The 25,927-nt window shown below is 35.9% G+C and overlaps 1 protein-coding gene across 3 annotated transcripts in view; it reads right to left on the bottom strand.

The window, feature by feature from the left end:
* The window catches only part of AK9 (adenylate kinase 9), a 59,567-nt gene that overhangs the window by 7,338 nt on the left and 26,302 nt on the right, over nt 1-25,927 (bottom strand). For 2 of the 3 annotated variants that reach the window (XM_017829370.1, XM_017829380.1), the window contains exons 16-27: nt 17,653-17,859; nt 16,570-16,700; nt 15,119-15,331; nt 14,287-14,544; nt 11,139-11,257; nt 9,542-9,761; nt 8,270-8,332; nt 7,301-7,516; nt 6,293-6,511; nt 3,393-3,606; nt 2,446-2,647; nt 1,154-1,300 (exon numbers count right to left, since the gene is read on the bottom strand). In XM_017829370.1, the coding sequence (XP_017684859.1) occupies nt 1,154-1,300; nt 2,446-2,647; nt 3,393-3,606; nt 6,293-6,511; nt 7,301-7,516; nt 8,270-8,332; nt 9,542-9,761; nt 11,139-11,257; nt 14,287-14,544; nt 15,119-15,331; nt 16,570-16,700; nt 17,653-17,859 (2,209 nt within the window). The remainder of the gene's footprint in view (nt 1-1,153; nt 1,301-2,445; nt 2,648-3,392; nt 3,607-6,292; nt 6,512-7,300; nt 7,517-8,269; nt 8,333-9,541; nt 9,762-11,138; nt 11,258-14,286; nt 14,545-15,118; nt 15,332-16,569; nt 16,701-17,652; nt 17,860-25,927) is intronic. The other variant, XM_017829389.1, reaches the window with a different exon arrangement.

Consider the following 25,927-nt stretch of genomic DNA (forward strand, 5'->3'; position numbering starts at 1 on the left):
CACTTTAAGTTCTTTTTACAGAATTCTGCTTGCTTGACACTGTACAAGTACAAATTTCATATTAAGAATATTACCAAGTACATGTGAAAAGGAGCATACTTATGATTAGATAGCCATGTTCAGAAACAAAGAACAAAACCTTTTCTACTTATGTCCCAAATACAACTCAAAAATTATTTTGTAAAGGATTTGGAATGTATCAGCACATATTAACTGACACACACCACAGATATACTATTAAATGGCACCCTGATATTGGACATTTGATTTGTATTTAAGCCTATGAAATGTAATTAGTTTAAAGTTAAAATGAAGTTTAAAGTAAATACTTTCAAAAAGTCATCATTAATTTAATTTTTTTGCAATGCAAATTCTCTTTAGTCTCTTGGTAAACAATTTAGCATTGTACTGATTACTTGATAAAAAGAAAGAGACAAAATGAAAGAGATATGCAATAATGCTCCAAGCTATCTGGAACTTCTTAGAAACACTTCATCTAATGAGAACCAGGTTCTTATACAATTTAATTTTAAGGTGAATGTTCTGTTCTTTTTCATTCTCTGCTTACTGTTCTTCCTCAAAAACAAACAGCAGCTCTTTAAACAGAATATTTACCTCCTCAGAAAAACAAAGGGGAGTGAGCTGAATTGAAAGGTTTAGATGAGTAACTCATGAATTCTGTATGTTACTAAACTATGCATTATTTCCGTATTTTAAAAAGAACTATAATTAAGACTTAAAAGACAGCTTATTAGATGAAGTATCAATTTCTCTTACAATGATAATAATTGAATTAAATTGCAACATAAAATTGCAGAGAGAACTGGTAACATTTCTGGCATACAGTCTCATTAAAGCAGTTCAACTCAGCAGTGGGTGAACAGCATTGCACATTTGTGATCTCCGTCACAAATCGAGGGATGTGGCCAGAGCATGCCACAGATACCTGACATCTCCGTTTCTGGTCTGTGGAAATCAAAGCATTAGCACACAGAGGGACTAGTTCCCCTGTCTTTTCATGTGTGGAGTTCAGAGACAGCTGAGTAATGCTCCAGCTTAGATACAGCCTCTCTGGGTACAGCACTGAGGCACATAATTAGAGAAATTACCATATCCTGTAGAAAAAAGTATTTCTATCAGAGAGCATCACTACCTGTTTGTGCTTTCCTTATCCAACAGTGCTCTTCTGAACACTTCCTTTGTATCCATTTCTAATTCAAAGATTTTCACTGGAATTATCTTCACTGATTCCAAGAGGTTTACTTGTTTTCTTGTTAGAGGATATCCATCAATTACAACTCTGCATACAAACAGGAACAGAAAAAGTTTTCCTAAAAAGTGAGTTTCTAGTCAATCAGTAAGACTATGTATATTCCTACTACATTCTCCATAAAGGCAAAGTCTAAACCCATGACATGAAGTTATCACTGCTCTGACTTGAGAGACACAATCTTCACTCCTAAGAATTTAAAATCAGATTAAAAAAATCAAGTAGGTAGAATATAAAATAGTACAGGGAAAAGGAAATGCACAAAGGGCAACAGATAAGTGGAGGGCTGTGACTTAAAAAAATGGTGGATTTTAAAATTTTGACACATCAATCATTCAGAAACATCATTTTAATTATGAGAAATCTCCATATGGATTGGAAGGAGCAGTTTTCAAAGTGGTAAGTAAAATGATTTACTACTGTACTTGAAGAATTTTTAAAATCATATTGAAGAAGAAATGCTTTTCACATATTAGGCAATACTGGAACAAAATATACTGAAACAATATTCCAGTATTTAACATGAAAGAAAAGTTGAAAGAATTCTATCTCAAGCTCAAATAGTTTTCAGAGATTATTCCAGAATTGCCTTTCCCTGTAGCAATTCTTTTTGGGGAGAGGAGTTGAATGTCATGAAATCATGATCGTCAAGCTTTTTAAGTCTGCCTAGTTTTGAAGGTGTTTCAGTGACAGAGAAAGAGCCTAGGAAATCAGGATCACATGTGAATGAGGTGGAAAAACTCACTGGTTTCAATTCCTCCTTCATAACTGGTTGTTAACAAAACCAGAAAAAAAACTTGAATACTGAACCAGTCTGCATGATCAAAGGGAATCCCATGTGTCCAAGTTGGTTCTGGAGTTGGTATAGGAGAGACAAAATGGTAGTTCTCAAAGGACAGTAGAAAGTATTGGCTTATTGACTGAAAAAAAGGTAACTTTCATAAAGCATATTACCTGGATTGACTGGAATATACTTGAAAATTGCAGAAAATTATGCTTCAGTTTCATTTCCCAGAGTAGTGTGAAGGACCTCTTTTTTACAGATGATTTTCTTAATGCAGAAACCAGTGATGTGTTTTATTGAAATTGTTTTACAGTGATAACATGGGAATCCATGCCTATGAAGGGACTGGCATGTCTTAAAGAAACCCCCCAAATGCAGACAAGACCCTTACCCGGCGATGCTACACATGGGGTTTAGCAGAGCCACATCTAGAGCCTGGATGGCCAGTTCATCAGGTACAGTCAGTCCTTTGTGAAGGTGCTCCTTTATCTTAAGTGCCAAGTCACTCTCTGGCTGGCTGTCTATCACCAGCCGTATGGCATCTCCCATGCACAGGCGCAGCAATCCATACACACTGGCAAGCTTCTCGGCAACTGCAAAACATTTCGATTTCAACTCACCACTTTTAACGTAAGCAACATCACAACCTGGCAGCCTATTGAAGTATGCCCTTGGTCTCAGAAGCTAACTGCTCAGCTCATTTCCCTGGTCATTTCCACTGCATAATCTTGGTAAGTGTGTGCCTTACCCTGCTAAGGCCCCCGTTAGGGCCCAGACCGTCCATGTGCACATAGCACACCCAGTGCGCTTACGCTGTTCAAGTCAGCACAAACCTCAGGAGCAATAGTCAATATTATTATAAAATGTCTTAGAAAATATGCTTCCACTGCTGCCCCTTTTACAGAAAAGCCCAGCAGTAAGATCACTTATTCAGAAAATGGGAAATAGGGTTAAAATTTCCTCCTAAACATAATTTGAACCTGTCTCTTCTTTTTCTAACATCCTATTACAATCATTAAAATATAATCATATGGTACAAGATGAATTTTCTCCTCCTCCAGTAAAAGGCAGAGAAGTGGATTGACGGAGTCATGGAGGAGAGGAGAGAAAGATGGAAATCTTGGGGTTTTTTAATTTAGAAATCTGGAAACAGACTGGGGAATGGGGAGTATCTGACTATCAAAGGAGACACTAGAGAATGTAACTAAAGGAATTTATGCCCAGTAAGAATAGCAGGAAGACCAACAATATTAATGGTTTATGATTTTTCAATAGTAATGACAGATACAGCTTCAGTTCATTAAATAAGATTTTGCTGTACAGATAACTGGCCCATACCTGTAGTCTTTCCAGATTTTGGAGGTCCCACAATTGCAATCTTAACTGGTGCAGCCGGTTTAGGTTTTGGCTGACGAATATATTTGATGGGATTTGTCATAAATGTTTCTCTATTTTCTTTACTTGAAAAGAAATAAATATATTGTCGATGGATTACAGGAAAGACTTCTTTTCCATGGCTTTGGTGAGGCCTGATTACATCTCCTTTGCTTAGCTGTAGTGTACACAAAATGGGAATTAGTTCATTAGGTTTGACAAAACCTCTTCTCCCTCCATCCCAGAGAAGTGGCTTTGTAGGCAGGTAGAGAAGTACCAATCATATGAAACAAACCATCAAAACATTCTGAAACTCATACATATGGACATAATATTTTGTCCAAGTCTGAGAAAATTCCATACATACGCAATTATTGTCCAAAAAGATGAAATAAACAATGAAGACAGAAAGAATATTCACTATTTCCAGTAGGTGGTACTGTAACACTTTATGTCCATCGAAATACTGGTCAGAGAGGATTAACATAATACCTTTTCTAATTTTCAGAGAATAAAGAAAATAATTTTATTCCTCAGTGAATTAAACTTGCTTACCTGCCTGACAGTAGAAGATACATTGAGAATATTGTATTAGCAGAAGTCATGTACAAATGAAGAAGATGTGAAAGGATATCAGTAGTTACATTATGGTCAAGTGTAAAACCACAGCAAGTAAGCTAAAAAAGTTTTTGGTAAAATACAAGCACCACTGATTAAATGTTTTCAAACACATTAGACAGCCCCCTAGAAAGTCTGTAGTGTTGATGGATCATTGTCAGAAATGGTCACTGCGGTAATACTAAATGAATTCGTTGCACCACTGTTCTCTGTAGAAGAACTTAGTCATGTCCCTGTTGCAGCCCTTCTTGGAGGAACTGCCTTAAAGTGTCAATAAAAGATGTTTTAAAACTAAATGTTGGCATCTGTAGAAAAAATTGCCCAGACCAGATGGCATTCACCTTGTATTTCTAAAGGGACTCAGAAGAGAAATTTTTACTGAGAAATGTGTAACACTGGCCTTCCTTCAACAAAAAAGAAAGGTGGAGAAAGTTACCCTTTTTTTAAAAGGCCTTCAGGGTGGATCCTGGCAAACATAGTCCAGTAAATCTGACTCTGTATTGAGCAAATTGAAATATATTAAGGAAAGTAGTTACATGCATACATATAAAATAATGGGGTAAAGCCAACTCAGCTTCTTGTAGAGGGAAATCATACCTCACAAATTAATTACTATTCTTTGAAGGAATCCATGAAGTTGATCTGGTTATCACAGAAAGAGATGGGACTGTTCCACTGTATGGCATTGCCTTGCCAGACTCTTCTCGTATTCTTAGGTTCCTATTCCTGCATGAAGTCATTTCAGGATTCTTGCCCTCAATTTATGAGATGTCATGAGTCTGTTCTACTGTGTGTCTGCTTCCATTCCTCCCTCAGCTCATCATTTTTATTATCTGCTTATCTAATCAGTCGCATTACTACTTTCCTCCCCCCCCCCCCGATTTAATCTAAAAGTAATTGGCATATATTCTTATCTGCCTTTCTACTCCAAAACTTCCAGATTGTAATCAGTTTCATAATTTCTATTATATCCTAAAGTACCTGCAAAATGATCCTATTTCCCTGTCATTATTACCAGCTCATACATTTTCACTGTCAGCACACACCTCTGATTTTATCTGATAGCTTCCTATGACGTTTTTCTAACTGAATTTCACTTTTTATTGGCAAATAAAAACACTGCATAGAAGAAATGAATGAACTGGAGAAACAGAATGACAAAAATGTAGTGAAATCTGATAGAACAAAGTGCAAGGACTAGAGTGTAGGGACTAATTAGAATTAAACACATAAACTGGTTCAGTAGTTGGAAATGACAGAAGAGTAGAAATACCTGCTTCTATTAATATGTCCCTAGATTATTGGATGCCAATTTGATGCAGCCATGAAAAAGAATGAAGATTCTGATCCTACTGTTAAAGAAAGACAAACACGATCTGGAAGAGGTGAAGACCCAACATGAGGACTATACAAAAGGGAATGAAAGTTTTTTGATTAATTGGCATAGTAAAATGAAGGCCAAAGTGTGTTTCTCTCAGGGCTTTTCTGCTTTCTATATGGTGTTCACTGGACTTTTTCTTTAATGAATCTTCCTTTCTATTTTTGATTTATTCACAGTCCAACCTGCTTTTATTTCTTCCATTAAACTACAAAAATTACCTGCTGACATTTCACTTCCTACCTATAAAACTGTATCAGCCCACTTTTGGGGATAGATATGAGTACTTTCTGACCTCAACTTTCCACATCTCTAGTAAAATACTATGGGAATAAATTTGTTGCTTTTCAAAATTTGTAAATTTTCACAAGAAAGAATTATTGCCGATGAATTACATACATCTAACATTTTTTCGTTTACTTTTTCACCACTGCCAGGGTTGGTGGCCACTTCTGTATATGGCTTCTTATAAATTTATACTCCAAAGCCTTTCAGTTTGTTTTCACCACTTCTGGAAGGCTTTAAGACCTTCTCTGTTGTCCTATGTTTTGTGTATCATTAAGAGATAGGCATTTCTTTCTGATTCAATGCCACCTTTAATTGTGTCACCAATGATAGTGTAACAAATTTCACCAAATGCTTTTCAGCCTTAAATTAGATGCAACACTGAAAAGACTAACACCTTTTATTATCAATGCTTGCTGTATTTTTTGTTTATTCAGTGGTGTAATTTTGATTCAGTAATGTAGTTTTCATTCAGTCGTTCTGGTATTAATTGCTACTGTCTCATAACTTCTTTTTAATGTAGAATACATTTTTAAAAAGTGTTACCTCTTGAAAATATTCGTCAGCCATTTAAGAACATTACCTTGATTGGATCCCACTGACCAAAAGAACTTGGAAATTTATATGAGAGAAATAGCATCTTCTCTGCAAGTGGTAAACTGATTGGGTAACATTTCTCAAAAATGCTTTCACGGTTTTCTGTTAGAGATTTCAGCTTGCTATACACTTGGTAGCGCACAACATGAGGCTTCCGTCCTCCATTGATCTCAATTGGTGGTATTAATAATTTTTCAAGTTCTTCCTGGTCATGAAAACATAATGAAATATTAGAATCATAAACACAATCAGATTTATAATAAAGACTGACAGCAAGATTTTCTGTCAACTATCAAGGATTTCTTGAGCATGTTCTCAGTCACCATAATCAGCAAAATTTGATTGGAGAGAATTGGTCTTCCTGCCCACTGAAGTTTAAACTACCCAGTACCCAGTTTATATTAAGTATCATACAATTACAATATTATAATATTATCTGCTTTTGTAAACTTTCTCTCTGATCAGTGGATAGAATCTGAATCATGATTTAGTTTCTTCCTGAAGTAAGATACTTCGTACATAGTAAACAAACGTCACCCATCTGCTCACTGCTTTAGATGTGGCATTATCATTGCAGACATCTAACACAAGTAACTGATTTCAAGAAAATTATGTTACTAGGAACTGTATTAAAAAATAGAGCTGTCTAGTAAGACTTCTGTCTCAAAAATTATTTTGAAATACTGTTCATATATTTATAACTCTCTAGTTTGGTTGCCTGTATCAACTGACAAGGAAATAAGGACACCAAGACTGGGTAGGCCTAAACAAATGTTTCCTTTTCTCCCCCTATGATATTAGTCATATAAATTACATACTCTATAAAGTCTATGCCTTCTCAGTACAGCCTTCATCTTGCTCATATATTTAGATCATGAGTACAGCCGCACAGTTGTTTAAGCACTATAACTTTTAAATGTGAAAAATAAACTTGAAAATTCTTCTTGCATTATGTGATCATATAATTGAAAAAAATAAGCAGTGGTATCAGTACCTGTACACTTTGTAATCTCTCTACTTCTGATTCAAACTTTTCTGCAATTTCATTTTGCATGCGTTCAACAGCATCTTCTTCATCTTCTTCTTCTGCTTCTTCTTCTTCTTCTTCTTCTTCTTCTAAAAACTCTTCTTTAAGTATAGCTTCAATTTCTTCAATTTCATTCTCATCCTCCTCCTCAGTGGCTTCAAAATTCTCCTGATTTGCTACAGCCTATAAAGGCAAAATATTTTGTTGTTTCATGTCTCATACAGATGAAGGAACATACGGCATTCTTGTCTCCTTTTTAATTAGAAAAATCATTAATTAAAAAAACCCCTAATTTTGGGGTATTCTTTATTGTAAGCAAAAATCTAGTAGATCCTAGAACCTTATTTCAGAAGAAAATATAGGGGTATTGCATCGTGCATACGGTGAAGCATTGTCAAAACCGCAGTTTTGGTAAGAGGTGTATTTTTTTCATACGTGGTATTGTAGTTTGACAGGACTTTGTTTTAAACAGGCATGTTTACTGAAAGTGTAGCTGACAGAATTTCTTGAGCAGTCAAGTAGTACATTAATACATTTATAAATATACTGTGTCATTGACTTCGGGCAGAAATTCCAGTACAGTCCTATTCTGGATTGACCCTGGATTTGACAGGGTTCTTAAGGCACATGCCTAATCCAATTAATGGGGCTACTCTTATGGTCACCAATTAGATTCATTAAACACATTCATAAGTATTTTGCTGACATGGAGCACATATTGAGAATTCCTTTAAAATTGTTTTTAGTCTTCACAAATCAATAATTTTTACAACAAATTCAAGCATCACATCAAATTATTTTTGAAAGTTGAAGCTTCTTCACAGTCTATTCCATTTTTACTATTCTACATTGGCCTGAAGTCTTTGACTAAAAATTTCTAAGGTATGAATGCAAACACTTCTATCTAAAATCTTCCTTATTAGCTTGTTTTCTTACCTCCTGTTTCTTTTGTTTTCGTTCTGCTAAAAGTTCTTCCCTTCTTTTAGCAATCTTCTCATTCTGTTAGTGAAAAAAAGATGTAAGAAGACTGATATTTGCTAATAGAAGATCTCTAGAATTGGTAACATGGCCTGTATTTAACGTTGTTCTTTCCACCTTGAAATTCTATTTCCAGTTGATTCTAATGTTAAAAAATACGACCTACAGTTTGAAATTTTGCAGACCAGATATACCTCTCTACTAAGCAAACATGTAATTTAATTTTAGTAAAACTAATTTGGCAACTTTTGAGATTGACATTAGAGGGGGGAAAAAATACTGTGTTCTTATCACACTGAAAATATAGTAATATTTTTATTGGTTAACTACAGAGTTCCTGAACTTATAGGTGTTTTCTGTCATTTGGCAAAGGAGTGACTGAAGACAGTATTAAATGTGTGCTGTTCCCTTTGACAGTTTAGTGATGTTAATGGTATTGTATGAGTCTTGTCCCAAATTCCATTGTCCTAACTTCCTATGTTTCAGCTGCTCTTTAGTAACTTATATTCAGACTTTTTCTGATAGTACATGTGAAGTACTTTATCTCACTTTTATCGAAAGTTAATAATCTTGAATATATTACATGTACCAATTGTAAATGTCTGCATAGAGGCTTCAGGTTACTTCAAATAATTTGTAACTTTATCGACAGTAGACATGGCGTTGTTTGAACAGGAGACTGTGCAGCCACAACAGCACTAGAATGTGGCTTAGAGCTATTACATTTCTGTGCAGAGTATCATAGATGGAAACACAGACACACACGCACACACCACACAGTACCTGTGAAGTCAGCCTATGGGAGATGCTGATCAACTCAACAGCACATGCTCAGGGAATCTGGGATGCAACAACATTACAGTGCATGAGCTGTGTATTTGATTTTTTATGGCCATATTCACTCCCTCCATCTAGTTGCCTTTTGTCCAGCACTTTCCAGATGTCTGGCATTCTGTCAGACTGCCATTTGTTTGTCAGCACAGCTACTTCTCTTGGGTGCAAGGTGGCTAAACTCCTTCATAAATTAGTTGCACAGAAGAGGAAAGGAGCTCTAAATTATTTTTCGTTCCTATGGTAAGTCTGGGAATGCTATGAATGTGTTGGACTGTGTCTCCTGGCTCCCATATCTATTACTCTGTGTGCTCTTCACAGCTTTGGGAGTTTTAGAATATGTATTTAGAACTATGCTGTGGAAACAACAAAAAAAAATATGTAGGACTGAAAACTTACCCTCATTTTTGTTTTCAGGTCCTTCAGCTTCTTTTTATATTCCTTTTTTTTAAGCTGTTTGTCTTTCCATTTTTTCAGACGTGGAGGAAAAAGACGTTCAAGAATGTCACTGTCTTCTACTTGAATATAAACTGCAACATCAGGACAGAGTCCTCGTTCTGACAAATATTTGGCTTCATCTGCAGTACGAGGGAAACCATCCAGTATAAAGCCTGTGGACCTAATTGGAAAATGAGATATTTATCATTACACAGTGTAGTTTAAAGTGCAACACAATTAACTATCAGTGAACTATCCTGCATTGGCCTCTTTAGCCCCCAGTGTGCTCGTAGCAAATGTGGGTAGAGCCCTTCCCAAATCTTCGTTCACGAAGCCCAGCCATGATGATGATGATGATGACAATGAACATGTAATTATTTGGAAAAAAACCCCAAAGCCTCCCATATTAAATGCATATGTTAAGAGTAAAATTAAAAAAATACTTTCAGCTACTATCTTTTTACAATGTAAAACTGATATTTCAGTATGTATTTTAATTACATACTTAAAAATTAATTTCTTCCAAAGTTTTAATGTGCAAAGCTTAACTATTTTAAAAGAACGTAAAAAAACCAAAATAAATTGTGTCTTCAGACTTGCTTGTGTAACTCTAAAACCAATATTTCTTAGGTACTGCTCTCAAAAAAAAATTATTGTTACCCAAATATTATTTGCCAAATATATATATAAATATGCCAAAGAAAGCTTGTGCCTGAAAATTTATGTTTCAGAAATGCCTGACAGTTTCTCCTCTAGTATAGGATGAGAAATTTGCTACTCAGTGTGACTTAGATCTGTCTTCCTGCAGATATTAAAAACCAGACAGATGCCTGGAAAGCTCTATGGCTTGTTGGACCTCTCATAATTTCAGATTAGATCAGTAGTTATGTAAGGCTGAATGTGTGTTGATAAGAAGTGAATATTTATTTTTATTACTTTAGACCTTAATAGGATACATTGTAAAATTGCAAAAAACCAAAGAAGCTACAAAGAGTGGAGGGAAGAATAGGCAGCCCTAGATGCTGTGTGAAAGGAGTGTGTAACATAGTGTAGTATAGTACAGTATAGTCTAATGTTATGTATTGTAATGTGATATAATACAATATAACATCACAACATCATGTGTAATGCTGGGTAATTTTTAGTCTTTGTGCATTCTTTTTTTCCTAAAACTAGTGTCCTTGTTTTTACACCATTTGGAGAATGTCCCCTACCTGTAGTCTGACAGGATAAAAATTACATAAAAATATAAAAGGTTTGTTTACGTATCTATCCTGTAAGCCCATGAAAACTACCCAGCTATTTAGGAGATTTAATCCAATTCAAGTGTGCTAAGTACTTTTGTCCAGAACTGTGTACAACATATGAGACATGATATTACTGTCAAAATATCATTCAAAATAGTACAACAAAACCAAGACTGAGAGGTAGACCATAACTCATAAAAAGTACAAGAGCATTGAAATAATCTCTGGCATAGTTATTTACAATTGTGGACCAAATGGATGATACACTTCCCAAGATTAATTAAAGAAAGAGAGAATCTAATTACAGTTACCGGAATGGCTCTTTCTTCCACCAGTCAAAAGCAATGTTATCAAGGACTTCTGGAGGCAGTTCCTTACTATCCATTAGATTTGCTTTGATTGCCTCTTCCTCATCAGTTAACACCTCTTCCTTTATATAAAGAAAATCAACTGGAAAATGAAAAACATACCCCAAGAGAACAAACAAACAAACAAACAAAAACCAGAAAGAAAGAAATATCTCCTTGACTCATTTATTGGTTTTTGGCTAAGTAAGGTACTGTCTTCATTTGACTTAAACCGGGAGAAACAAACTCAATTTGCCACATTTCACCATACTACATTATACATTTTAGGTAAGGCTGTAGAATTAGGGCAATTGCTGCTGCATGAGTTTTCATAAAACCTAAAAGCAAGCACAACAGTTAAGTATTTAATTATACTTATGCTCAATTCAGAGGAACAGAAACTGAAATGAGCATAGTCTCTCCTAGTTGCCTACAAGAAGTTTTCCACTTAGTTATACATGTTTTCATGCTGGAAGACTATCTGCACTACATCAGAATGTTTTTTCACCTTTTAAAAGCAACTCTTTTAATGCAATCCAAAAAAAACATGTTAAAGAAGGATATATAAGGTTATTTGTACAGGCACAGGAAGACACCAGACAGATAGCATTGTTCTACAGAATAGTAGTAATATTAATGACTAATCAAGTGCAGAGCATTCAAATACCAAATCTAACTATTAAATTCTGGTGAAAAACTGTTGTGTTTTTTTTTCCAGAATATGTAACACTGTAAGATTGATTTGGCTGAGTATGCAATTCCCATAGAATGGCTTCCTGACACAGACTGTTGTAAAAAAGAATGAAAAGAGGGTACAGATTGGTGCCTCTGGATGAGTTTACATAAGTCATGATATTAAAACACACATTTTTACAAGAAGACTGAATAAAATGCAATATTAAAGTCAGAAAATATCACTCTTTCTGACCTGCTGTGTTACTTTTTTCATGGTAATATTCACAGAAGAAAATACTGATCCAAAGTGATTCAGGAACCTCCAAAATGATGGTAGGGAGCTGCTTGCTGATAGGCCATGTCTGAGTAAGATGCTGACATCTATTTTGATAATGTAGCCAAAAAAACTTGAGAATATGTTGGAAGTCACAGGTTTTATGTAGTGTGTGTGTGAATGATAGTTTCTCTAGTGCCTGAGACAGCATATATACTAAAAGATGTTTGTATGACAGAAGATACCTAAGACAAAAGTGGTAGCCAGATCTGTAATACGGAGATATCTTGAAAGAAATGTGTGAAGTGGGAGAAAACAGTAAAACACATATAAAAATGTATCACTGACATCATCACTGCCAATGAGCTGTTAGAATGGCATTTGTATCTGATAAAAGAAAAGAAACACAAGACGTATATTCCAGGTACAGAAGAGAACACCCCACTTAGCAGGGATTTGAAGGACAAGGTTGGCCCCCAGACCTGTCAATGTTGTGAAGGCTTTGGCTGATATATATTAAAACAACCAGGATAGTATCTTTTTGATAAACTTCCCAGACTGCATGGCATGTTTTCTTTGCCTTTAGTGGTCTTGCTTTGAATGTTATAGCTGACTTTTACCTTAGGCTTTGATAGATACACTTCTAGTGTCTTGTGCCAAAGTGAAAGAGAATTAATTATATAAATGGAATTAAATGAAATTTTGGAGAGGTGGTGGCTCGGTGAAAAAACAGGATAGTCAGATGGTCCAGTGGTACTCATACTCAGAGAAATGCTTGAGGAGTCCACAATCTTGGAAATTATCCTCTGGAGTTTTGTGCATGGACCAATGAATGTATTTCTAAACCGAACTGAAACCTTATCCCGTGCTTAGGTCATGCCATCAGATAAAGTGCTTTACAAGAAATATGAGAAAAAAAATGTAGCAAATTGTTTACCTGCAGATATAAAGTAAAAAATACTAACAATAGTGCCTTGGTGTCAGACGTATTGACGCCAAAAAAATAAAGCTGAGTGAGAGTCAGCCATAACCATTAGTGCCAGGAACACCTGCCATATTTTGGCTATGATGACCAAGTTGTAACGTGATTTGCCACATTTCAACTGATGAAAACCTGATTTTTTGTTCTGACATCTGTGATTTTGATCTGTACTCCGTGTTGAAGCATTTCCTTCTAATATTACCTGCTCTTGCATTATTTCATCAGAACTACCTCCCAGTTAACAGAGACCCGCTCTGCTTTTCAAGACAATACAGAGTGGCCTTGGATGCACCTTTGGCAGCTTCCTCAGCACCTGTGAATGCACTCCATGGACTTGTATATGTGCAGTTTACATAAATGATCCCAAATTTGATCCTATTCTGTTGTGAGTAGTACCACTTCTTACCCATGCTTTCCTATTAGACATGCACTTCACGTGCATGTCTAATCGTGAAGAGACCTAGAAGGCCACAGTAAAAAAGGCATTGGGCATCTCAGCCTTTTCAGTATTGAAAGGTCACCTGCCCAGGTGGCAGACTTATATTTTCTAGATCTTCCTTTTACTACTGTTGTTCTGCAGAAATTTTTCTTGTTACCCTTCAGTTTACACTTCCATGGAGTGCTCATCTTCCTACTACTGTGCCTGAATGTTGTTTCTGTAGCCTGCTTCCTCTCCTCCATGCTTCCTTAAATCCTATAGCAGGAAATGTTTGAAGATCTTTGATGACTAGCTAGTAATGTGACGGAACATGGCAGGTATCAGGAGCACATACCAAAAAGAAAGGCTCTTAAAATGTGATGCAGAAACTTGTTTCTTCCTGAAGCTTTGAGAGTTGGATAAATACTTATTTCTGTTGTCTAGGAAGTAGTTTTCAGTTTCTTTATACTACCCATTTCTGGAAAGATTTATATGCTGTGTACATGTGTTGGAACTTGATCACATGTATCCATTGCTGTCTAAAGAAGAATTCATTTGCATGAAAAGCTTAAGGGTTTTTTCCCCAGGATATATCACTGCCTAGTAAAAGCTATCATTCTCCTCTGATAAACATTTATATAAATGTTTGTTCTTCAGGAAAATTACACCGTCTAAGAGATGGGGTTTATAATTTTATAGGAAATTCCTATTCTGGCCTGAAAATGGTTATTTTGTGTATGGACATAAAAAATATTATTGTTACCTGTTTGCTTTTTTCTGTCTCAGTTTTAGTAATCATCTGAGAGAAGTCTTCTAGTTCCTCTGATAGAACTGGTATTTTATTGTCATCTTCTTCATCAAACTGGGGCCCAACTTTCCTTCTAGTTTTGGGTAAGATCAATTCCTGTAGATATTCTTCAAACTGAATATGAAAAATGCCCAATTTGTCTGCTATCTGTCGTGCACAAGTAGTTTTACCTGCTCCATGAGTCCCAAGTAAACACACCCGTAAAGGAGGAGCCTATAGAAAAAAAATTGAATATTCTGTAACATTTTGGAGTGTACAATGCATCTCCTACTGTTTTTAACTTCTAAAGTATCATAATAAAAATTCCAAAACCAGTCCATAATTATACATTTTAATTTTTCCAGACTTTCTACTGCTGTTCCAACCAGACTACCTGCTTTCTGGAAACACTGAACAAATACACTACAACGGTAGATGTCAGAAACTTCATTAGAGAATTCTGGTAAATCTTCCCTTCTTTTACCGTTCTTCTACTTACAAAAAAAAAAAGAAAAGATAATAAAAAGCCCCCCAGTATGTGTGATCTGTTAATCAATTTTAAGATTATTGTAAGTCTTTATAATCTTCCTCTTTTCTGCTATATTTGCATAATTAATTCAATGTGTTAATTTAAATGTATACTAAAAAGTCACTAGGGAAACCATATGTTTTATTTCCTTTAAGGACTTGCTTAATATATTGTTACCTAGAAAAAAAAATCAGCAATAATAAACAATTCTAAATGGGAATGAAAAATAGTGATTTTAATCTGCTATTATCTACTTTAAATAATTATTAAGATTCTCACTTGTATCGGTTCATTGTGAGCCACATATTCTTCAGGGTTCTTCAAAAATTTATCTCTGTACTCAGAAGTTGAAAAGTAATAAATATTTTCTTTATATTTAGCTGCATGTTCCTGGAGTCCAGGGTGGAGGACAAAGTGCTCTTTCAGACTGACTGGACAAAAGTGTTTTGTATCTCCCATGTGCCTTTTGTTTTGCTTAATTGTTTCTTCATCCTGAAAATATGAAAATTTTCAAAAACTCTTAGAATTGAGTATTTATGGAGATTAAGTATACCGAGTAGATCAGATAAAGTAATGCCAAACACAGTAACTGAGGCCTGAATGAGTACTGTATTCTCAAAGTAGTTTGTAAGCCAAAAATAAATCTATGAAAATACACACTTTTTAGATTCTGAGTCAGAAAACAAACTGTCCAAGAGAATTATTGAGAACAGAGTTACCATTTTAAATCTGAAATTATAATATCGTAGTTAGCTGTGGAAGACCAAAACTAGGGTAGAAGTATCTATAATAAAACCTTTTCCTACCGTGTTCTTGAAACTGATTTTCTCTTGCTTCTAAATGTAGACCTCTTCAGAAAAGACAATGAGAGCTGGTGTTATGAAGTGAGATTATTTATCCAATAAAATTAATTTCTAAAAAATCTATTCAATACTGCTTTACTACAGTATATGGATATCCTGTACTGTTAAATTTGAGGATGGGAATCTTCCAATATAGGATGAAAATAAAAGAAAGGCAAAGCTAGACCTCTAATGACATTAAAGTGGGTGTTTGAAAATTATCAATAGCTGAGATGAAACAGGGGATTGCACATTAGGACTCTGCATCTTCTGATGTTAACATGATGGCTCACAGATCATTGTTAGTTGACAGAAATAAAAGTTCATATTTCTTTCTTTAATAAAGCTCCTCTTTGCCATCTGGCAAAACTAGGTACATTCATTCTCTCTATTAGCATGGGGGATATTTAAGCTTCTTGCTGCAGTAAAACTACTATCAGCCAAAACATAGAAATATCATGAAAGTGTTCTTGAAGCATATGCTAGTATTTATTCTGTAAGAAGGCTTAAACTGGATCATACAGAGAGCATGATCTCAAGTTGTGCCAGGGGAGGTTTAGGTTAGATATTAGAAAGAATTTCTTTACAGAGAGGGTGATCAGACATTGGAATGGGCTGCCCAGGGAAGTAGTGGATTCTCCGTCCCTGGAGATTTTTAAAAAGAGACTGGATGTGACACTTAGTGCCATGGTCTAGCAACCGCAGCGGTAGTGGATCAAGGGTTGGACTTGATGATCTCGGAGGTCCCTTCCAACCCAGCTGATTCTATGATTCTATAATTCTACGATACAAAATCAGGTGCAAAATATAACTTCTCTGGGGTTATGTTCAAACTGAAAATAAACGAGTTACAATAAAAGCATAAACAAACAAAGCTGGCATGCTTACTTCTTCATTCTCCTCTTCCTCTTCTTCAACTTCGTCTTCATCTACCTCATTTTCCTGTTCAGCAGCCAGATCTTCTGCTTCCTCTGCTAAGTCTTCAGCAGATAATTCCCAACCGTGATACTTAAAAGGTTCTGAAAAGGTTAGGTTTTTTTCCTGTTTCAACATTTTTCATTTGTTTGTGCCAGAACAGATTCTCTGTTCATAAAAGTAAGTGCATATGTGAAAGAAAATAAAGCCAACTGTATATTGCATTTCTTCTACTCATAGAACAAAATGTTCTCCCCAGATGTAGGAATTAGTAAATTGCCTCCTCCAAAAATGGAAATTCTACTGGTTGTTTTTGGTTGAAGTAAATTTGTATTTTCAGTGGGAACTTGTATTAGAAAAGTATACAAGCACATGCAGAAAGGGACATTACTGTTTTCAACAAGTTTTTTGTTTTGTTTTTTTGGTGGTTATTTGGTGGGGAAAATCATCACTTAAATTTTAATTGATTATAAAGCCAGCACAATAGATGTTATGGTTAATGAAACACTTCCATTGTAGTAATGATAGGAAAAGTGTAATATTAATATTATTTATCCAGTGCTCAAAATTCTAAGAGATTTGAGCACATGAGTAAAGGAATGTACTTTGCAAAAAAAAAAGAATTCAGTGTAAAATTCAGTCTTGAAATACAGTCTGTGCAGGTGGGTAGGTTAGATTAGTATACATTAACCCAGTGAATATTGTACATTAGTGAACCTTCAGTATCTCTCCATTTCTCAAACCAGTATCCTGACATGAACAGCATAGAGCAAGTAACTGGGGAAATGTGCTGTCAGAATGTTTAGGGAGCTATTATGTACATATTTGCATAGCCTATCTCTCTATATATATTTCAAATACACATATTCCTCACTCTTCTTATGTCTTAAAGGCTGCTCTTGTGCTTTTCAGCTGACCCTCAGAACACACCATGAGCCATTTCACGTTAGTAATATCAAACTGAGTATAACCTAACCCCCAATTTATTCATCACATAAGCTCTCCAAAATCCCCCTTGACAGTTTAAGTGCCAATCACATAAACAGTATTACTTACTTTCCATAACCAGCACTGTTTGATTGAGCAGACTTTCTGGAGTTTGCTCAGTGATCTCTAGAACAACAACCTGAACTAGAGATGACTTCTTGATTTCTGATTCCACTGTTTGCCAATCATGCATGAAAAGTTCAATCTTCTTTTTAATTGTATCCATTTCTTGTGTATCTGGAAAAGCATCCTCTGCAAACTTGGGTAGCATGATTTCTGAAAATCAAATCATATAATAGGCAATGCTCCTCTAAAATGTTTTACATTTAAAAATTATCATTATGCTTTAGGATTACTTTTATTTTGCTCAAATATGGTGGCACATCTTTTTAAAGCTTCTTCTCTCCCGTAATTATGAATTATTATATTAGTATTTTACAAAGACACTTTGTAAACTCCCAATTTAACTATGTTGATGTTGTATATACTGAGCCATCTCCAGGAAAATAAACGAGGTCAAATTGCTTAACTATATTTCCATATGGTTATTTAAATTGTCTCTCAAATAAATATAATTACTCATTCTCCAAAGAAATATAATATAGAATACATTAATTTAAAAATTATGATTTCATGATAACAGCTTTTGACAAGCTATCCATATAGTCATGCCTCATGCAAGCATAGGAAGAATAAAGAGTAGGAAAACTAGCATACACTGCAAAGAAGCAACCTCATGTTCTGACCTGGTTCAGGTTCCGTTACTGAAGCTGTTGTGAAGTGTTCAGGTTGTGTGTGAGGTATTTGTTCTTTTTCAAGTGGAGCATGTTCTCTTTACAGGACTAAAAATATAATACTGCTAGGTGTTATTTCTCTATGGCATCTCAATATACAGATATTAATGAATTAAACCTTCATTTATGCAAACGACAGCACACAGATATATAAGATCAACATAGCAAAATATTGCAGAGGAAATAGAAGATTTAGAGGAAAAAGGAAAAAAGAAAGGACTAAAAGAGAAGGCCAGTGTAAATATCAAGGATATGAAAGAAGGTATTGAAGACTGAAATCCTAAATTGATAAAGGCAAAGCAGTGAGCTAAAACACTAAACCATGCAGTGCAAGATTTCTTAAACCAATTACAACTGTGGGACTGTTCTGTGCAGGGACAGGAGTTGGACTCAATGATCCTTGTAGGTCCCTTCCAACTGAAGATATTCTATGATGCCTCTATCCATAACTAACAAATGAGGCAAGACACACCCACAAAAAGCAGCCTAGGGAACCGAGCAACCAGGAGCGCTGCAAACAGAGCATGGTGCATCAGCTGGGGCATGGCACAGCTGTTTGTGCAGCAGTTTGTGTGGCAGGGCATGCAGGGGGGGCACAGTCCCCCCATCAGCTCAAGAAGTGAGTTCAGCTAGTGGTCATCATCCTCTCAGAGCTTAGCTACAATGTCTACTGGGTAAAAAGCTATGTCCTCTGCACTCACCAGCACAGATGTGGCAACCCAGACAGAGCACTAGCACTGGTAACATGAGAACAGCTATGTGAGGTGCAAACAGGTGGATTATGTGCTCAGCCTGGTGGCAGAGCTATGAGAGGAGGTAGAAAGGTTGCATCAGAGACTCTGAGAAAGAGTGCTACAAGTGATAGGCTCTGGTATGTCCCACAGCCAGAGACAGATGTGGGCCAGTCAACAGATAATGTGGATGAAGGTCCATCTACACCAGAGATGTTGGCAGGGTCAGAGGCCTACCCCCTGTATCCTGACCACCTCCACAAGGAAGACTAGTGGAGTGGTCTTCCACTGGATTATAGTGGTAGGCAACAGTGTGGTGATGTTGCTGCTATTCCCACTTCCTGCACTCATATAATTTTCAACTCTGATTTTCTTCTTTTTCTTACCATTTTTTCTTTTGTGTTCTGTTTAATAAGTCTGACATTAATGCCTTCAGCTAACAGACAGAAAAGCAGTTGAGAACAATGACTTCAATAGTCTGATATTACTATAAGTTTGCTGGGACATAGTGTGTTTTGTGTTTGTCCCTTTCCAGAAATGAAGGTGCAAGAAAAACCTTGAGCAGCAGATGGAGTGATTTTCTACTTTGCTATAATGTTCCCATTCTCTTGGTGTTTTTGTCTTAAGTTTGAAAGAGCAGGAACAGATTTTGACACAAATAACAACATATGCAGTCTATTCCAATGAACTTTTATGATTTTTTAAAAATCAAAGGATCATTACTACTATTTTTCCTTATATAACTTCCTACACATACAAAGGAGAGGTATTATTACAAATGAAAGCCTTACACAATGCCTTGTATGTTAAAAGCTTTGACTACTTTCTCATCAATACAAACCTCCAAAGTATTAAAAACTCAATGTTTTATGGTTACTCCCTGGCATTAAGCAGGCCAACACTCACTATGTCAAATTGCAGCACTGTAATATTCATTTTGAGTTTGTCCTAACCTGAAAAATCCAAACAATTTTTCTCTCTTATGAAGAGTTAGATTGCCCTGTTACAATTTTCTTCATTAAGAAAGTAGTATTTCCTCCTTAGGGATTGTTGAAGAAATGCACAAATGACACATTTAGTTTTCCATAACAGAGGCAGATAAAAAAATGCTAAGTACAATGTAGCTGGATTTCAGTGATTAGGTACCAAAAAGATTTGGCAGGAAACAAGACTAAATATAATGGTCAAAGTAGATATGATGCCTAATTTTTGTCTGAAATGCTACCAACTAAAGCATCACCTGGAATAGCTGGGATGTGTGAGCGCCTGCAGGACAAGGAAGATATGTAACATTTTTCTGACTTGGATGGCTAAGCTATTCATGAAGGTATTGTATCAAAGGGCAGTGCCACTACTGTCTCTAGAAGAAAGCAAGCCAGTGCCCTGCCTTCAGGGCTTTAATTGACAAAGAGGTAAAGGTAAGGATTTCCATTCTTTTGTAATTGGCCAAATTTAAAAAGATGTAGCATTTCAAATACATGCCTCCTTTTGACATCCCTTAATGGCTCACTAAGGTTGGCCCCTTGCTAGTTTGCTACTTGTGCCCATTTCTACAGCTCTTTAGTCCATATTTGAAGTCAGGCACTTAGAAGTTAGTATGGCAGTTTTGGGTACTGCAAAGTCTACATCTTCTTATGGGTCTCGATCTCAATGTATAGCCCTCCAATACTAAATTTCTAAATACTTCAGTGCTTTTAATAGTTTTATTCTTCTACTTTTGAGGCTGAAACTTTTATTCTCTCAAATTACCTGTACTATATATATGATAAACTAAGATTTGAAATAAGTCAGGTGCTCTATAGCAATTCATATGCTGGCTCATGGACCTGAGGGCACTCCTGGGCCTGGCTGTCTCCATGTGGCCCCTGGGGCTCCCCTAACCTGCCCAGGACTCCATGTCAGCCCTCGGGGCCATCAGCTGCTACCCCAGCAATGCTGCTGCTGGGCCAATCTGCAGCTCCTGACAGCCCTGCCCAGCCACGGGCTCTGAAAAGCTGGGCCAACCCACAGGCTGACATCCCAGCCTGGCCTCAGCTTGTTGCTATCCCCAGGGAGCTGCTAGAGCCAAGGGCCAGAGCTACCCTGCTCCTGACTAGTGCAGTGTCCAGATGGCCATGCTAATATACTGCACTGCCAGCTCTGTTCCTTTGGGAGCAGTTTGCCCTCTCAGTGTCTGACATGTTGCCCCCAAGGTGAACTGCAAAACTTTATTAACAAATAAACGGTTTGTTATGTATTTTTGCAATCTTTAATAACAAAGAATACTTAATGCCTTTCCCCCTTTTTTTAAAGCTTGAACAACACAGCTATCAGACTGATGCCTCAGTGGCTAACTTTCCTCCTGTTTGAATGATTATTAGTCTAAACATAAACTAAAAGTGCAAAAGGGCATGTAATTAAGCAGAAACAGCTTGTAAATTTCAAATAGTCTGACCTTGAATTAGAAAGTATTTTTTCTTGAAAATGTTTATGAACATTTGCATCTTACTAAACTACACTTTCATTCTATATATATCATTACTATACTCTTCAGTGACATTTTTCTCTTGCTGTGATTTTAAAGAGTAAAGTGAAAATACCTTTTTATGTGCTTTAAAAAAAAATGTTGTGTAAATGGTACCATTAATTATGTTGCATTCTGCAGTGATGTATTCCAAGTGAGACAGAGATGTAGCCAGGTAAAACCTGCTTAAATTTGGGCAGCTCTAATGCAATATGTAATGATGACTCCACTAGGAACACAGATTTTAAGAAAATAAGCAAAGGATACATTAATAACTAGGTTATGCTAACTGCTTGTTGCACCTGTTATCCCTGGCACAGTCACACTGTAGAAATCACATGTGCTGCCTTGTGAACCACAGCCCTATTCACAGCAATAACACATGGAAGACAGGGATGAGGGCTGTCTGGATCTAGGTTTCAACAGATCATCTCCTATAGTTCAGCCCTTCTAAAAACCTCTCAGTTCTGAGTAGGTCATGAAACTTTGGAAATATATAGACAGAATAATGGATTTAAATGAATATTTGGCATCATCTGAGACACAATGTTGAGCATGGTAACAAATCCACTCAATAGAATGTTTCCCGTTAGAAACTTTATCTCAGAAGCATACCTCTCCTGATACAATATTTAGCAAATGATGGATCAGCATGTGATCCAGCTTTGTGTTGCTGCTGTAGGCACATAATTCCATGAGATTACCTCTATCTGGGAGGGTTTTTGCTTGAGGAAACATATCCAGCAGCAATTATTACATACTTACAGAGTTTTTAAATAGATTACTCAGGCCTAAGTGAATTGGAGAAACTTTCCCCTCAAAAGAGGGGAGAAGTAACAAAAGAGAAAAGGTTTACATTCCTAGGGAAAAGGGATAACCCAAAAATCAGACAATCCAAACCTTATTTAGTTTTGATTCAGGTATTTGAACCTTATTATGACAAAAATGTTGCCTCCCTGGCATTTAGTTTGTTTCCAACTGGGTCTCAGGTACCGAAAAAAAAGAAAATATTTTTCTGTAAGGCAACTATACCTTTGTCATTAGGTGTAAATTATAATTCTGCTTGGAGAGATTATTTATGGTGAGAAGATATTTTTAAAGAAATTAAAAACATAGTCAAGAAAAACCCTTGAAAAGACAGTAATGGTTTTAAAATAAATGATATAAAAATATAAACAAGTTTCTTTCCGAGAAGTTGGTGGTCCATCTAACAGTGCTGTTCTTAACTTCATTTCCTTGTCATAGAAGTGATAGGAAACAATCCTTCCCAGCCTTAAATCTTGGGCTTTCATAGGTAATGCCTATATGGCAATCTCTCATACTCTTTTTCTCTGTGTCTTTGCTCTTACTGAGCATAGTTACCATAGAGATAAACAATCCTCAAAGGCTTTCTGCCCCCACATTCTCTAAGTGAATTGCTGGGGAAGGAGAGGCTTTAATGTCTTTTTTCCCCAGTGTTCTGACTGTATTAGATATGACATTTTCTGCCCTCAGTCCATATTCAGCAACAAAAAAAGATGAAAAAAAAATCCTTCTTTCCTCCCCTCTCAAACCCCACCAAAGCTGAGACACAGATACCGAAACCGAAGCTAGCATGTCTTCTTCATTAGAGCTTAACTATCAAAATAAAGAGAAAGGCAAAATGTAGGATAACAGTTACACTTTCATTTCTTGGAACTGATATGTATTTCATTATGAACATATTTTCAGTTGTCTTTTTGAAACAGACCACATAGTTTGTTTATGCAGATTTTTCATTACTTACTTATAAACATATACTGCCAAATAATTTTAAGCATATTACAGTGCAATGTACTTAATAGACAAACTTACATTCTGCGTACCAATTTATGGTATTTGGAACGAAAAGTTTGGTTTAGAGATTAAGTTGGTTCTTTCTAATGCATAGAAATGTGTATATTTAACAACTTGCTATTAAAATAAAATGGTTTGTACTGGATTTATTTCTGTTTTGCACTTTAAAATATTCTAAAAATCCTAGTAGATAAAAGCTAAAATGTATATTTTTAAAAACTAAAGCAGACTCAAAGGTGAGTTGCCTTCAAAGGGTTTTTTGAGAGAAAGCTGCTATAGGATTTCGGATATCTTTTCGTTAGCTTTTGGTTCTATTGCATTTACAAGACTGGTGTTGGATAGAGTCAAGGAGGACAGACAGACAGACATTAAGCAAAGTAAATTACAATGTCCTTTTTCTTATTATGTTTAGAAAGTGACAAGAGCTTTCAGAGAGACCGATAGCTCTAATTATAGGCTTTTGTTCTTTTTTTTCTGCAAAGAATTGCACAGTTGTACTACATCAATATCCCTTAGCCTTTATTCCTCTGAATGAGAGACTAAAAGAATTTAAGAACTGAAGGTATTTGGGATTTAATTGAGAAAGTTGTTCTTAACTTTTCTGTTTCAAATTTTGATTTTTTTCTGCCTAGAATGCTGTGATTACAGGTATTAAAATGTAATTATCACATCTGGCTTTTGAAGGAGGGCAGAAATTGGCTTTGAAGATCATGCAGTTTTCACTGAACAAACTGTGAAGTTAATATCGCTAGAGCTTGCTTTGAAGTTTAGAGAACAAGCAATTTGCTATGTCTTGTCTGCAGTTTAATTAACTGTCCTTGTCCAAACTCTCTCATTGAAAAGCCTCCAGTTTGAGGGGAAAAAAAAAAAAACACAAATGAGGTTGAAAGCCATCCAAGGAAAACAAAGGAAATATATTTAGAGGCTGTAGGACTAAGTACACATCATCTGCCTGGTAAATGTTATAATTACAATTGATTCTGAAAAGCATAAATTTTATAATTACAATTGATTCCAAAAAGCATTTCTCTTCAAAGACTAAAGAGGAAATGTCCTAAAATGACAGGTTTAATTATTTTTTTTCTCTTGTTGTTTCAAATATCTTACTGATTTTAACATGATAATATGAATAAAAAAGCAAGAACATAAAATAAAAGCCAAAGAGATGCATATTAATTCAACCCTCCACCATCTGTAATATAGGAAAGGGGGGATTGGAACCATTATTAAAGAGCTTATAACTAATTGATGTTAACAGCTGTGAAAGACAAGCGTAAGAGATGATGGCTGGAATTATCAGCCCCAGCTACCCATTTATTTTTGGCAAGAACTTCTGCCCAAATAACAAGAGCAGCAGAAGAGACATCAGTGAAGATGGGGTTGTACTAACACACCACCCTGAGCTACTGAGGCGTAGGCATGTGTGCTCCAGTGGAGTTTCTTACAGAAAGGGAGTAATCTCTGGCAGAAATGTGGCAGGAAAGGAATACAGCAAATTTGACTTCAGGAAGATTGGAATGAACCCACAGATCTACTTGAAGCTGGTGACTCTTTTACAATGCCTGAAATAGATTCTCATGAAGTGATATAACTGTCTCCTAGTATAAATAAATACATATCCATGTGAAGCTTCTGAAAAAATGCTTAACTACAGTAACAAATTCCTGAAAATAATTTAGGCTCAGAAAAATTGTGTCAAGGAACATGAAAAAAAGATGTGAGGCTTTAATTTTCAGCTAGACATTACAAGCAAGAGTTACCTCATAAATTGATTTGTGTACCCTCAATAGACACTTCAGCATTGAACTTAGCTTCTTAACTCATTTAAATACATTTGTTACATTTACATGAAGTCTCCTTCTCCATATACTTTCACTCTCATTAAGACATTACTGGAACCACTTTTTCCTTTTAAACACAAAGAATATTATAAATTTGAATATGTTCAGTCCTCAGGCAATCCCAGGTCCCACTGAGGTTACAAGTATCATGATTATTAAAATGTGAATCTATTTATATAGAATAGAACTATTTCAGGTGGAAGGGACCTACAATGATCACCTACTTCTCATCAACTGCCTGAGCAATTCAGGGCTGACCAAAAGTTAAATCATGTTATTAATGGAATTGTCTAAATGCTCCTGAAATGCTGACAGGCTTGGGGCATCAACCATCTCTGTAAGAAGCCTGTCACAGTGTTTGACACAGGTGTTTGACCACCTTCTTGTTAAAGAAAGGCTTCCTAAAGTCCAGTCTAAACCTCTCCTGGTGCAGCTTTGAGCCATTCCCAGATGATCTCATATATGAGAGACCAAAAGTGTATGATTTGGACTCTGGACTATTTTTCTGATTAATCATTTTTATATCATAACTGTTACATATTAAAAAACTCCAAACCAAACAACCAAAACTGTGAACATATCATTCATTTATATTGGTGTAAAGACATGTCACATGGGAGAAAAGCTGCAGCAATGTGCTGATGGCACTACATGAGAAAT

The sequence above is a fragment of the Lepidothrix coronata genome, unplaced genomic scaffold (genome assembly GCF_001604755.1).
Source record: "Lepidothrix coronata isolate B3197 unplaced genomic scaffold, Lepidothrix_coronata-1.0 Scaffold5, whole genome shotgun sequence".
Classification (NCBI taxonomy): domain Eukaryota; kingdom Metazoa; phylum Chordata; class Aves; order Passeriformes; family Pipridae; genus Lepidothrix; species Lepidothrix coronata.